This window comes from Strix uralensis, chromosome 22 (assembly GCF_047716275.1).
Source record: "Strix uralensis isolate ZFMK-TIS-50842 chromosome 22, bStrUra1, whole genome shotgun sequence".
NCBI classification, from domain to species: Eukaryota; Metazoa; Chordata; class Aves; order Strigiformes; family Strigidae; genus Strix; species Strix uralensis.
The window spans coordinates 3991223-4006248 of NC_133993.1; the positions used below are offsets into that span (position 1 = coordinate 3991223).

The 15026-nt window shown below is 43.3% G+C and overlaps 1 protein-coding gene across 1 annotated transcript; it reads left to right on the forward strand.

The window, feature by feature from the left end:
- Positions 1-1800: 1800 nt before the first annotated feature.
- LOC141953234 (olfactory receptor 13G1-like) lies at positions 1801-2733 on the forward strand. The gene has a single exon (XM_074891713.1). It carries the CDS (start codon positions 1801-1803, stop codon positions 2731-2733), a length of 933 nt encoding a protein of 310 aa, XP_074747814.1.
- Positions 2734-15026: the final 12293 nt, after the last annotated feature.

Here is a 15026-nt window from a genome sequence, read left to right on the forward strand (position 1 = left end):
ATTCTCTTCAGCTAATGCAGGTCATGACTTCAGCGGTGAACTAAGTTACCACTACCAGGCTCCTCCTCTTGGAGCATGCTTTCGAGCTCATTCTAGGCTACATTCACATGGGAGGAGAAATCCCCAGAGGAAACTGTCTTGATAGATGGGGTGTATTTTAAGATGCTGCTTCAGAAAGCTGTGTTTGTGAACACAGTTTGTGCCTCTGATGAAAGGTGAGAATATTAATCCTTTGTTGCTGGCTCCTTTTCTATTTTCTTTGCTGTTTTCTCTTTCATATATTCTTCACTGGGTCTAATAATGCAATAGTGAGTTATATTCCAAGTTCTATAGTTGTCTGACTCTTCCAGTGTAACTAAATGTTACAGTTTTAAATTAATATTTTAGTGTCATGAATGTTTATATCACCATCTTTAATTCCATGGAAAATTAACTGAAACCTCCTCCACACCTGTTCATCCCAGTAATGCCTTCATATTGTATGAAAAACCTGAGAATTGGAGGTTCATTCAACCCCAAGTTAGTGACCTAATTCTGAGCTAAGTTTTAATCAACACAGGAGAGGAAAGGCCGATTCAGGCAAACCATGTTAGACTTGTATCTTCATCAAGAGATGAGTGATGCTATAGAAGGGTCTGTCTCTCTCCATTGACACTAGTGGAAGGGGAAACCAACAGCAGAGTCTGTTTGAAGATTGCCTCGAAGTGCAATGAGATGAGGTGAATGCTACTGAAAATCTAATTCTGTGCCCTTAGACTTCAAGGCAGAAATTATAACTCTGTTGTACCTGAGTATCAGAGCCTCTTCTCAGTCATTTGGAATGGAATTCCAGGCACAATTGGGTGGATCTTATTTGGGAAGATCTCCAGCTGCAGCTTGCAGCACTCTAGCTTGGTGAAACACAAGCCCAGAAACAGCTTCAGCCTTACACTGTTGAGTAAATCGTCAGGCAGAGAGTCTCTGATCTCCCTGAAGACAATCACCAGAAATGGACAGAAATGTCACCCTTCTGTTTGCAATTAACAGCTTTGCGCCTTCAGTCGCTGAGATCCCCTCACAGGCCTGATCAGTCATAGTCAGATAAAGTATGAAGCGTGCATGATGCACAGCTGGTAAACATTGTTTCTCTATTCCTCAGGTAACATTAAAATTATTTTAGAAAATTAATTATTTAAATTGCATATTTGTTTATAAATTAGCAAATTAACATCTCTGTTCTCTTCTGTCTACTTATCACCCTGTGGTACAATACACTATTCTCTCTTCCTCTCCTTGCTTTCACTTCTGAAAGGTCTTGCTTTTAGCCCAGTGCAGATTCATTCTGTACCCAAACAGACCTGGTGGAAATCAGGTCTCAGCATCTATGTTTTGGGATTCATGTGAAGAAGTCAAAGTCTGTACCACAGCCAGGGAAGATCCACTATGCCATGGGATTGCTTTAAATGTCTCTGATACTATTTCAGGAAAAAAAAAAAAAAAAAAAAGAAAAAAAAAAAGTCCTGTTAATCCTTTGAAGACCTGCACTCATAAATTACTTTATCTTATTTATCTATTATTATTATTATTGTCGTATCTATCATTCTATTCAAGTACTGATGTGACTTCCTTGAACACTGACATATTTTCTCCCTCATTTTCTGTGATGTGGGGGTTTTGGTTTGGTTTGGGGTTCTTTTCTCTTTGGAGACACATCTGTCTCTCTCTGTGACTTTCTCTGTTTTTTACATTGGGTTGAATATGTTCTGGCCATGATGCAGTAATGTCTTTCTTTTTATTCCTACATAGGGGACACCAAGGCAAATGCATCCACGGAATCTCACCAAGGTCTCTGAATTCATCCTTGAGGGTGTTTTTGACAACCCTCACCTTCAGGGTCTCTATATTGCAATATCTTTGTGTCTCTACCTCGCTGCTATCCTCAGCAACTCCTTTGTCATTATAGCTACCCTTGCCCACCCACCACTTCACACCCCTATGTACTTTTTCATCTCCAACCTGGCCATCCTTGACTTGGTAGGCATCTCCTCAGTTCTGCCCAAGATGTTGGAGAACCTGATCCTGAGCAAGAACACCATCTCCTTTGAGGGCTGTGTAGCACAGCTCTACACCTTCACTTTCTCAGGCTCAACAGACCTTATACTGTTAACAGTCATGTCTTATGACCGGTACCTGGCCATTTGCCAGCCCCTTCACTACGTAGCCATGATGAGCAAGGGGACCTGCATCTCTTTAATGGCTGGCGTCTGGGGAATCGGTACTGTTAATTCCCTCATAAACACTCTTCTTGTAGCACAGCTGGACTTCTGTGGGCCAAATTTAGTCCAAAATTTCTTGTGTGAGATACCCCCGCTCCTTGCCCTGTCCTGCAGCTCAACCTATCTCAGTGAAATCATGGTTTACATGGCAGACATCATCTTAGGCATGGGAAACTTCCTGCTGCTCATCCTCTCCTATTGCCTCATCATCATGACCATCCTGAAAATCCAGGGCTCTGCAGGGAAGTGGAAAGCCTTCTCCACCTGCTCCTCACACCTTGCTATTGTTGGCTTGTTCTACTCCACCATCATCTACACCTATATCCAGCCAACTAGCGCTCCATTAAAGAAAAACAAAACAGTGAGCATTATGTACGCTCTGGTGACTCCCACACTGAACCCTCTGATCTACAGCCTGCGCAACAAAGTGATCAAAGTGGCGTTCTGGAAAATTGTACCATTTCACAAGACATATTAATACACGTAGCTACATGCCCGTACTTTTCAGCCCTGTTCTGCACGGCCCACAGCCATGGGTAGCTGCAGAGTTGTGTCAAGCTTTGCTGCCAATAAGAGTGACATTGCTTTCACTGAAGTTCATATGTTGCAACAATGTTACTTCTTAAAGAGAAATTATCTAAACTGAGGATACCCAGAGCAGGGTGAGGTGAAGCGTACCTTAGAAGTGTTTGTTACTCTGGATCCTCTAGAAAGGGAAGCAAGAGCACAAACTCGATGGAGATGACTACACGGTAGCTTTGATCAAGTGTTCATACTTATTTCTATCAGCTGAGACTACAGTTCATTAACAACCCTAGATTTCTTTTCTTTAGTCATCTGATGGAATGCAAATACTGGTGATCTCTTGAGTCAATCTCCCTTTTTGGTCAGCATAGAGGCAAAGGCACTTTAAGGATGGAATTCATCTGAATTTTTCAGACCTTCCTCTGCTCCTGAAATTGTACCTTAAAGGTCTGTTTCTCCCTGTTTTGAAGGAGAATGGCCTCCTACAGTTAACTCAGCCTGCCTATTGATAAACTATCCAATATTTATGTTCTTAAAGCTTTTTAATATAAAATCAGATCTTTACTGAAGAACATAGAAATCATGAATCAAATCATCATTTAACACTGTGAGAAATTAATCACCATGATTATGTGCTCAGTCTCAGGCTCTTGGTCATGACTTTCCCTCATTCTTCCCAAGATTTACTTTTTTTAAGAATCTGAAAAAGAAAACAACAAAAAGTAAAAGCCTAAGTACATAACAATAATGTGCTAGAAATATATTATTTTTAAGATATTCCTCTACCAGTATTTGTGTGCTCTTGGATTTTTAGATTGTGTGTACAATCCTGTGCATAACTGTTTTCTGAAGGATATACTGTATGCCTCAGAATACACTCCTGTCCTCAGGTGGTAGCAGATATTTGTCCACCTGAGACGGACCTACAAATCCTCCTCACAGTTAGTGGAACTCTAACTTGTTGGACAAAATGAAAAAAGTCTTAACAAAATTATTTAATGCTTTGGGAAATAAATTTTAGATGAAGAGGGTTCAATGGGGAAATTGATTATTACTTTCACTGCTTTATTGGTTGTAGGGAGTGGCGTTCGGAAGATCTCGCGATGTACGGAAGGAATAGCTGTAGCTCTCCCTTGTTACGAGGTAAGGTGATGGATAGGCTTGTAATGTTAAGGGCACACCCACTAAGGAGGTACTTAGTGAATGTATATAGGTAAGATACACAGTTTAATAAACGGACATTTTGTATCCACCACATTGGTGTTTGTACTGATGTCCCTATGAAGGTCTTAACCTCCTGCAGCATTAGTCTGCGATCTGAGCGCCACTGACATGTGGATTGGCAGGTTTAATGAGGCAGGCTAATTGCAGTGTTGCAGTATTAGTCTCTGCGACCTGAGCGCCGCTGACACGTGGAGAGGCAGGTTCAAAGAGGCAGAGCTAACAGCAACAATTGGTGACTGCGACGTGATTTATGACATGATTTTGGGAAGAGATAAGCTGTGGCAGTTGGTGGTGCACAGCAGGAGGTGAGGAGCTCTACACAGGACGGGAGACTCCGCGGTGTGCCATAGATGTCACAGTTAAGGTACTGAAAAAATGGGGTAAACAAAATAAGACTTCTATGAAGTCGAGAACATTAAAAGCAATGCTACAAAGATTGATAAGGCTCGGCGTTTTAGCAGAGCCGATAGACTGTATGAAGCCAGAGCTCTGGCCGCAAATAGAGGCGGAGTTAGCAGAACAAGCGAAATTAGGAAAGCCGGAGCATTTAATGGCTTGGGGGCAGGCAAATGCGATGATGAAAGCTACCCCGGAGGAGCACTCAGCAAGCTCCGACGATGGGGAGGAGGAAACCGAGGTGCGTAGGGGAGAACTAGCAGAAAAATGGAAGGCGGACATGCAGCGTTGGGGGGCGGAGATGTGGGAGGCATTGGCCTGTCAACCTTGCACAGCCTGTGAGAAAGTGCTAGGCTTTGATGAAAAACAGGCCTTGGAAGAAAGATAAGAGGCTGTTGAGTTATGCCAAGGTGGCAGGGAAAAACAACAGACAGCTGCAACACTAAACTGTGGAAAAGTACTGAACCGCGAGAAGATGCTACCACGAGAACAGCGCGTGATCAAGAGGGTGATTGGCCTGCAAGCGCAGAGTTGGCAGCGGCGGCCCCGGGCCTTCCCAAGCCCCCCCCTCCAACGCCAGGAGTGGCAGTTTTTACAGAAGGTGCTGATGCTGGAATGCGACGTCCCTTGTCTGCCAAGACCACATAATCAATAAGCAATGGCTTTATATATTCTTAACAGTGTTTTGATGTTTGCAGTGTTTATCATTTTATGTTGTGTGAGTAATAAGTGTAAGAGACCTCCTTGTGTGATTGTTTTGCGTGCATGAGATGCAGCCCAGCTGCAGCTGCGGAGTGTGGAGTTCTCTGACAGAGCACCTTAGTGCCCGCCTGCTGGGTCACTGGTGCTGCCTGTTTGTTTGGGCTGAGTGTTTTAAGTGTCACAGGTGAAATATCTCCTCTAGCAGGAGGCAGTAATTCTGTGTTAATTGTTGTCTTGAATTTAGGTGCATACTCTGCAGGGAGAGTGCACCTTTGTACCATCTATCTGAGAAGGGTATTGTCAGAAAAATCATCTACAACCTTACAGGGGTTGTTCGTTTTACCAGAGGTCAGACTTACTCAGCTTGTTTATTTTACTACAGCTGGGGTGACTCAGGATTTGGACCAGCATGTACCCCTCAAACTTTTTGAGCTCAGACAGGGAGACAAAGTCGACCTCTGATAAAAAGTAACCTCACTAAAGCCAAAGAATCTGTTGAACTGACAGGCATTTTACATACTGGTGCGGATGTGACTGTAATATCTGTGAGCTTCGGTAACTCGAGTGCTTTTCAGGGTTGGTGCTCATGCTGTAACATTTCAAAGCAAAGATCTCATTCATGTAAGGAGCCCAGTAAACTGAGTAGCAAATATTCATGCATTTATATTGGAAACCCCTATTACATCATGGGGTCGTGACTGTACGGCTCAATGGGGAACTCAAATTGGATCAAATTTGTCTTAATTGCCACTGCAGCACAACCCACCCTGAAACTAACCTGGAAAACAGAATCACCCATGTGGGTGGGTCAGCGGCCCTCACCAATGGAACAGTTGTACCACCTTAATGATTTAATTCAGGAACAATTAAGTGCAGGACATCTCGTACCTATCACCAGTCCTTAGAACTCGCTGGCGTTTATTATTTGAAACAAAAGTGGTAAATGGTGACTTTTACATGATCTCCAATGCATTAATGATGCCATGGAGGATATGGGTACATTACAGCCGGGAATGCCCTCCCCAACAATGATTCCCTGAAACTGGCATCTTGTAATAATTGATCTAAAGGATTGGTATTTACCATTCCCTTGCATCCAGATGATGCAGCTAAATTTACCTTTTCTGTTCCCAGTATCAATGTCAGTGAACCTGCAAGATGGTACCACTGGGTTGTTTTACCATAAGGCATAAAGAATACTCCCACAATGCAGGTCTCCCAGACTGTTATATATCATTATATGGATGACATCCTTATAGCAGCAGAAACACAGGAGATCATGGAAAAGGCTCTTGCTTTACCCAAAGACTCAGTATCTCAAATGGGGTGACAATTAGCACCTGAAAAGGTACAGCGATCATCACCATGGCAGTACCTGGAGTGGAGAATTTGTGAACAGACTCTTGTCCCACAACAGGTTGAACTTAAAACTGATGTTAAGACTTTAAATGATTTACAGAAACTGTTACGAGCTATAAATTGGATACAGCCGTTGTTGGGCCTAACTAATGATGATCTGCACAGCTTGTTTGATATTTTGCGAGGAGATCCTTCACTGACATCACCCAGAGTACTTACAGAGAAAGTGAAACAAGATCTCCACCGGGTAGCTAACGCCATCTCAGAAAGACAAGCATCGCGATGTGTGCCTGGCCATTCGTATCAACTGATATTATTTAATCCTTCAGGGCAGCCCTATGCTCTGCTGTTCAACGGGATGAAACACTTAGTGACCCTTTTGTTATTATTGAATGGATTTTTTTTTTTTGTCACACCAAATGCACAAGATGGTCACTACTCGTCCAGAAATGTTTGCCCAACTGATCATGAAAGGTGCCACCAATATTGCGTCACTTCTCGTCGCAGATACCAGATCAAAAGAAGTCCAGGGCAGGCTTCAAGTCCTGGAAAGTGGTAATTGGGAAGTACCAGATCCTTTAATAACCTGGGGAAGAGGTTATACTTGTATTTTCACAGGTCACAGTCCCGGTGGTTACCAGCAAGCTGTGTGCAATCACATCCGAGGCGTGAGAGGCAGCTTTTGGTGGACACCCAGGAGCCGGCTGTGGGTGCCCCTGTGCCGACAGTTCACGATCTCTTCAACTGATCATTTAAGCAGAATGTATGGGTAATGCTTGCAACTGCAATAGGACAAAATATCTCTGTCCTTAATCACACTATGGTTGCCAACCTTTTTAAGAGAAAATGCTAACAGTAATTGTAACTCCTTGATGAAATATATAAACTTATTAGTTACCAGTAAAAGATGTAGCTTAGATAAAATGTAGTTATTAATAAGGATGAAATGCTATAAGGATGTGTGTATTTAAGTTCCTTGTTTAGCAGTATCAAGAAGCAGGACCCCAAGTGTTTAATCTTATTAGAAACTCCCTTGGTTTTCCCCCTTGAGTGGTGGCCAGGCTCTGGGTGGAACCCAACAGGAGGATGAAATCAGATGTTTCCGCTCAAAGAAAATTGCCAGTTATTTTGGCCTGCTGAATTAGATAAATGAGGCTGGACCTGCCTGCAGCGATGTTGGATGCCTCACCTACGGATGGACGCATCGCGTAGGATTTCTGGTTTGTGAGGAAGGGTACTCTAAATTCTCGCTGCATCCAGGGTTCCCCAGCAACTGCAGATCTGAATGTTAGTGCCCCATTAAGTAAGTGTGCTATTCCGTATTTTCCTTACTGCTTATTTTTGTAGTATTTAGTCATATCCCTCAAAGTAGTGAAATTAGCCTACTCTTTTAACTAGTAACTGTAACTGCTGTATTGTTTCTAGCCTTCTGTGGAACTATTTTGAGTATGCTGCATTTTTTGAAGTTTCCCTAACCCTTAATTCATAAAGTCTTGAAATAAGTGTTGCAGGTGCTGCTGCAAAACAAAGAAAAGAGAATGTGGACTCAGACTAACAAATCTGTACAATGGTTAGAGGCCAAAGCAGTCCAAATGGCACTCCAGCAAGAGGCAGAGAATCCTGATAATATTGTTACAGACTCTTTATATGTTTATAAACTTGTACACAAAATGGCAACGGTAGGATTTGTGCAGATGGAAGTGTCGACCTTACTTTATGAAGCTCTACAACAGCGCATAGGGCAGGCCTTTATTACACATGTGAATAGTCACCAATCCCTACCAGGTCCGATTGTAGAAGGCAATCATAAGGCTGACCAAGCGGCACGGGGTGTGTGGTCATTGGACGCCGCAAAGAGTTTACATGCCTTTTTACACCTTGGAGCAAAAGCCTTAGCGAAAACATGTCATATTTCTCTGTCGCAAGCAAAAAACATAGTGGCACTTTGTCCCTACTGTCAAAAAGGCCCACTGTGGGAGGCAGGTGTCAATCCACGGGGTCTCTCTTCCAATCAGATATGGCAAACTGATGTAACAACATATGAATTGTTAAAACCAAATAAGTATCTCATAGTAACCATTGACACCTTTAGCTCTACAATATTAGCCACAATGGCTGGTAAGCAGACAGCCAGACACATTATTGTTCATTGGGAAGGCGTTATCGCCTTGTTAGGGAAGCCCCAAGTGATCAAAACAGATAACGGCCCTTGTTTTGTTGCTAGATGCACAAAAGAATGGTGTGCATTGTGGGACATCAAATTAGTACACGGCCTTCCTTACAACAGCCAAGGACAAGCGATAGTGGAACGTGCACATCACCGCGAAGACGTCTGTTTTCCTCTGGATACAGGGGCAGAATCTTGCTATGTCTTCATCACAGCCACCTTTGTAAAACCAGAATGGTTTGGGTGACTTAACAACATGTGGACTTAGATTACTAATTAGCTTAGTTGGGATTGGCTCATTTGGGGAATTATTGGAATATGTGGTGTGCTTCTTGCTACTTGTATAACCTTTACATGTATTAGTGCTGTAGTTTGTAGATTGTTTAAGAATGTTAATGTTTCGTTCTTACATCAACATATGGGTCTTGCTCATCACCGCTTGGAACAGCGCAATAATGACAATCAATCAGGAATAATGATGTTATAAAGCATGGGGAGGGGGAAGTGTAGGGAGTGGCGTTCGGAAGATCTCGCGATGTACGGAAGGAATAGCTGTAGCCCTCCCTTGTTACGAGGTAAGGTGATGGATAGGCTTGTAATGTTAAGGGCACACCCACGAAGGAGGTACTTAGTGAATGTATATAGGTAAGATACACAGTTTAATAAATGGACATTTTGTATCCATCATATTGGTGTTTGTACTGATGTCCCCATGAAGGTCTTAACCTCCTGCAGCATTAGTCTGCGATCTGAGCGCCACTGACATGTGGATTGGCAGGTTTAATGAGGCAGGCTAATTGCGGTGTTGCAGTATTAGTCTCTGCAACCTGAGCGCCACTGACACGTGGAGAGGCAGGTTCAAAGAGGCAGAGCTAACAGCAACAATTGGTTGCTTTACCTTTTACTGATAGAAGGAAGGAAGGAGGGAAGGAAAGAAGATTGAGGGATTTAACCATCTAAAATAAAACAAACAAGCAAAAGATCTTCTTATTGCTTTTGCATTTTGCTTAAGGTTTCAGACAGTTTATCTTCTAGGGCTTGTACAACACTTTTTGGACGATTTTGATCATTTTTCTTACAGAATCAGAATCATCTGGTAAAAGAAGAAATAACTTTACCTGCTGTAAGGAAGGCACAGACCTCACCAATCTTTAGGAACCACCCGTGAAGAGAGATTCCTCTGACCTTATCATCTACTCTCTTGGTTCCAATGGGAAACAATCCCAGACACAGCCAGATGAAGGAAATTCAGTTCAGAATCAGCCACATTAAGGAAGGTTAGGAGACACCCAGCTGTCATTTCCTCAGAGCCTGTAGGGTTTGTCCCTGTTCTTACAGATATTTCTCACTGAATACATACCCAATCCTAAAGTAAATAAGTAACTTTATTTCAAATGGCATGCTGATTTTGATCAGCAGAGTCTCTGTTTCTTGCGGGTAAGAGGAATGTCGTATGCCCATGTTCTCACCTTAAATATTGAACATTTTCACATCCCTGCTCCTGACCTGGGGCTCTCTGTTGAAGCCATGCAGAGAAAGACTCCACAGAGCAATGCCATGCCAACCATGTTAGGGACCTGTGACAGAGCCTACTGTTCATACAAGGACCCAAAATGTCACCCCAAAACTCCTTTCTGTCCAGTTTCACCTGCTGCCCTGCAGCTGAGATCACACTTGCCACATCCTTTATGCTAGATTCTCCAAGCTTTTCTTCCACAGATACACTGGTCCTTCCACTCACTGGGACAACCTCTCCTGGTTCTGCCTCATTGTTTCTTCCCACTTTATCTTTTCTTTCTTTGAATAAAGCTCTCTTCTCCAGGGAATCCATGATGCTGAAGAAAAGGGCTGGCTGAACCTAAAGGAAATGTCTCCCCTAACACCATCAATGGGATGATGGGAAAGATGACATCATAGGAGGAAGGGACCTGCCACTGTCAGAGGACAGACCCACTTGCTCATCTTTCATGGCACTGCAGAAAGAAGTCAGACAAAGAATGTAAGTTTTTTTCCAGTCCCTTCAGGCCTGAAAACCTGGGATCTATAACACTCTGATCTCGCCTCTGCATAGATCCAGCTCTGTGATTTCTATCAGCATCAGTATCTGACACCGATGGGTGAGAGGAAATGTCCTCGAGATGCACTAGGGGAGGTTTAGATTGGATATTAGGAAAAATTTCTTCACTGAAAGGATTATCAAGCATTGGAACAGGCTGCCCAGGGAAGTGGTGGACTTGTCAGTGTTAGGCTTATGGTTGGACTCAATGATCTTAAAGGACTTTTCCAACCTAAGTGATTCCATGATTCTATTCTATCCACAGTTCTGTACGGAGATCGTCCTCTATCCAGTTCAATGAGAAGAGGTGAGCTAGCTCACCACCTCTGATGCTGCCTGGGATCTAGGGCTGGGATTCTTCTCAGCTACTTTTCGGGCACAACTGAGTTACCTAAAAATAAGCTTCTGATAATATTTTGGAGGACCTGAAGTATTCTCTACTGCTAACACTCCTGTAGGCCATCAGTCTCCTGTACCTTACCTGCCAGCTCCCATGTGACCATGTCTCATCCAATGACACAAGATGCTCGTATTTAAGCAATTCAGCCCAAACCTAAAGAGAGGGAATAATTAACTCACCCAGCTTTATGATTCTAAGGACTACAAAACGAAGTCAACCTAGAGCACTTATACTCTCATTTGAGCCAGGGCAGCAAGGCAGGCAGGGTCCATCCACTTGGCAGTCACATAACACCAACATTTCTGGACAGAAGTGTTAGAGAAAGGAAACAATTCTCTCCGGATGTCCATTTCTCTACACTGCACATCAGGGAGGAAAGGTTCCAGGTTGACTACTGGCATTTAGAAATAATATTTTTAGCTTTTCTAGTTATACACAGATCTGAGGTCAGCCTCACTGCAAAACTGAAGGTGTTAATTACAGTTATCAGGATAGGCAATCACCTCTTATTGTGGGCAGACACAGCCTGGCTCTGGAGCAATGGGATCCACCTGCTACTCATGTTCTCCTCATCAGCGCAGCTGAACTCTGCAGTGCTCCTGGAGAAAGTCTGTGGGATCCTGAGCACACAGGTTCTCCCAGCCCTCATCCCTGTCTCAGTGAGGCAGATTCAAAGCACTGAAGTGCCTCAAGTCAGCATCTCTCCATAGCTGCTGAACAGTACCCCAAAGGACCCAAGGATGAACAGCGGATGGGCTCCTTTTCCCACCACACTTGAGAGGCATCACTCACAGCAATGGAAAGGGAGAACTGAAACAAGAAGTGAAAGGGTTGTCAAAGAGAACTGGAAAGCAGTGAACTTGGTGGTGTGGTGGTGCAATTCTTAACACCTCCCCCCCCCCCCCCCCCCCCCCCCCCCGCCACCCCTCTTTGTTGGGCTGCTTGGTGCTAGGTGCCATTCCACCCACATCCCCTGAGCTATACACTAATCTGTGGAGATAAGGACTGATAGTGTTAACGAGCCTGGCTCCTGCCCTCCCGATTGCTTGGAAACAGTTAAAATGGCCCATCAACTCCTAAGGGCCTGGCACACCTGTGCCTGGGATGTGGTCAAATGGGAACAATAACAGAGTCGCACATTAATCAAATTCTTTTGTAACTGCTGGAAGGCACCAGAAGGTATTTGACAAAAGTCAATTATCTTGGACCCTATAAATGGTGACCACCAGGGAGACCCTTTGAGCTCTCCTGGATTGCAGTGGGTTTGTGACCAGTAGCTCCCCTGAGCTGGGAGCCTCTCAGGTACCAAACCCTTAAGGTGTTGTCTGCTCCAGACGGAAGGCCAGGGAGAAGTCCCTGACTCGAGTCTCAATTATCACCCGTTGAGGAATGCCAAGGCATTGGGAGTATTTGCTCTAAAGTTGAGAGGGAAATTTTCTTTGAGCTAGCTTCTCTTTACTCTGTGTGTGTGGGTACGTACCCTTGTTTCTGTGTGTGTATGTCTGTTCTGTGTCCATTCTACTGAATCCAAACACCTTTGTTTCTGTATGTTTGTTTTGTTATGTGCATGCATGTGTATATATAGGTACTGTTAAGTAAGTTAGTGTGAATCTTGTCATTTTAGAATCTGAATAAGTTGCTTTTCTTTCTTTTAGTATCTCTGAATTATTTTACAATAATAAATTGCTGTTAGTTATTAATAAACCTAGATTTCTTACTAAATATTACCATGTCAATACTTTCATCTGTGACATGTGGGCACCTCACAACAAGCAAAGGCCACATTTCTCACCTTTCTTTTTGAAGAAAAAAGCTTGATTTCAAACCATTGCAATGAAAGTTTTGTGTTTCATTCGTGGTCAAAGGAATCATTGTGAAACCTCTTTTTCTCTCTTATTTAATGTGAATACAGGCTTTGCAGAAGACTGCATAGTCCGCAATGCTTATGTCAGGGCAGGGGATGGGGTGGCAATGTCTATGAAAAATGAGAAAGCCCACAAACTAGCCCTTCTGAATTTTTTTATGGGAACTTCTCTTTTTCCTCTTGGGAATTACCCCTATTCTAGTCGCCTTCTATTTAGAGTCCGAACTAGGTATTACAAAAGATGAGTAGACTTTATTTCTTTGTTCCACCCATATTGTTAGAGTTTTTTATAATATCATCTCTGGTACAAAATCTGAGAACTTTTTACTTCATGCCATCTGGAAAGATTGGTTTGTGTTTATGTCTGAACTTCTCAAGGATCAAAAATTAGAGATTTTTTGACTGGTGAGCCTGGCACAGTAATAGATGAGTTGTTTAGTTATGTAACAAATGAGTTATGTCCAGGAGTTTCTCCTTGGTTTTTTATTGCATTAGTTAAGTTCAGCCTTGGACCAGAGCTGCCTATCTTCCTATTAAGTCCTCATTCATCTGTGCTTATATATTTAATTAAAGAGCAACTAAAATTCTGTGGATTTCCTGAAACCTTACACTTGATTTCAACTCTCAGGAAAGAAAAGGCATTTGGAAATAAAAGTGCTCTCCACGAGCCAAGTCAGATTGCCCACTCTAAAGAGACATGAGGTGCTTGTGTGTGATTTCATCTCCTTTTCAATGCATTTCATTTGCTCGGTGAAACACTGTCTTTTGCAGCACATATTAAAGGGTTCTGATGAAGAAACACTAAAGAAAGCTGAAACTGTAACTTGCTCAGTTCCCTCATCTACATTTGACTTCAGTAGCTAGAAATAATGCAGATAATATCTCTGACTCAAGACAGACCTAACCATAAACTTCTGACCTCACCCATACTGCAAAATACTCCTCTCCCTAACCATCCTCACTGATATTGAGCTTAACCACAAGTGAACAAGATGTTTAATGGGAAGAAACTGTAAAGCCCACTTCTGCTGCAATACTGTTGCACTCTGCTCTAGGACATCGTGTAGAAGGTGAAGGTACAGGATGCTTAAACTGGAATGATGGCTTCAAACCATGGATGGAACAGACCTCTGAAGGTCTAGCTCCCACTCATGGCTGGGCCAACTTCAAATATCCAACAGGTTGTTCATGGCTTTAATCAGACAGGCTGGTTTTGAACTATCATCGCCAAGATTTTTTTTCTTCATATCTACTCAGAATGAAAAATAAACAAATTATTATTTCCAGGGTTATTCCTGTGATCCAGATCATCTCCCGCTGTGATGCCAGTTCATCTCTCTTCCCCTGTGATGGCAGCACAGGGGTAGGTGGACAACTCAATTGGGAGTGTCTAAAATGATATTAGGAGCTCAGACTTGGATGAAGAGCTTTATTTTTAAGGACAATGCAGATTAAACACACCCAGCTGAAGTACCGATAAACACACGCAGCTCAGCATGTGTAAACCAGTCTCTCAGACTGAATGACTGGCAGACTGGTGATGTCCATAACCTCAGTAGGGCCTGGACCACTATTCCACCTATATTCTGATAATATGCCCAGGCGAATTCTCCCACAATGCTGGGAGCAGGCAGCAGCATTGTAAGGTCAGGGATGCATCCATGCATGGCACCACTCCCTGTGGTGCTGATCTTGGAACCACAATTCCCAGGTCTGAGAAAGCCTGCAAGCCTGATGTAATGAAGTTGCACTGCACTGGCCTACAAGTGTCCCAAATGAAACTGGGGAATACCCTGCCCAGCTGCTCTGGACAGGGAATTCACTGGGGAGCGCTGGTGGAAGGAATCTGAAGCAGGAGCAAAGCAGATCAAGTAGTAATCCATGAAAAGTCAGTGATGACAGCTAAGGTGAGATGAGGGGAGGAGTAAATGGAAGACTTCATGCAATGCCCAATTTACTACCACTTCTGAATGGATGCCCAAAGTTTGTTTCCTCTCATGCCAAAGCAGAGGGAGCTTCTGGAGGTGGCAGTGTCTGGAGGGCTGGTGACCCAGAGGGTACCTTGCTGTAAGGTCTGA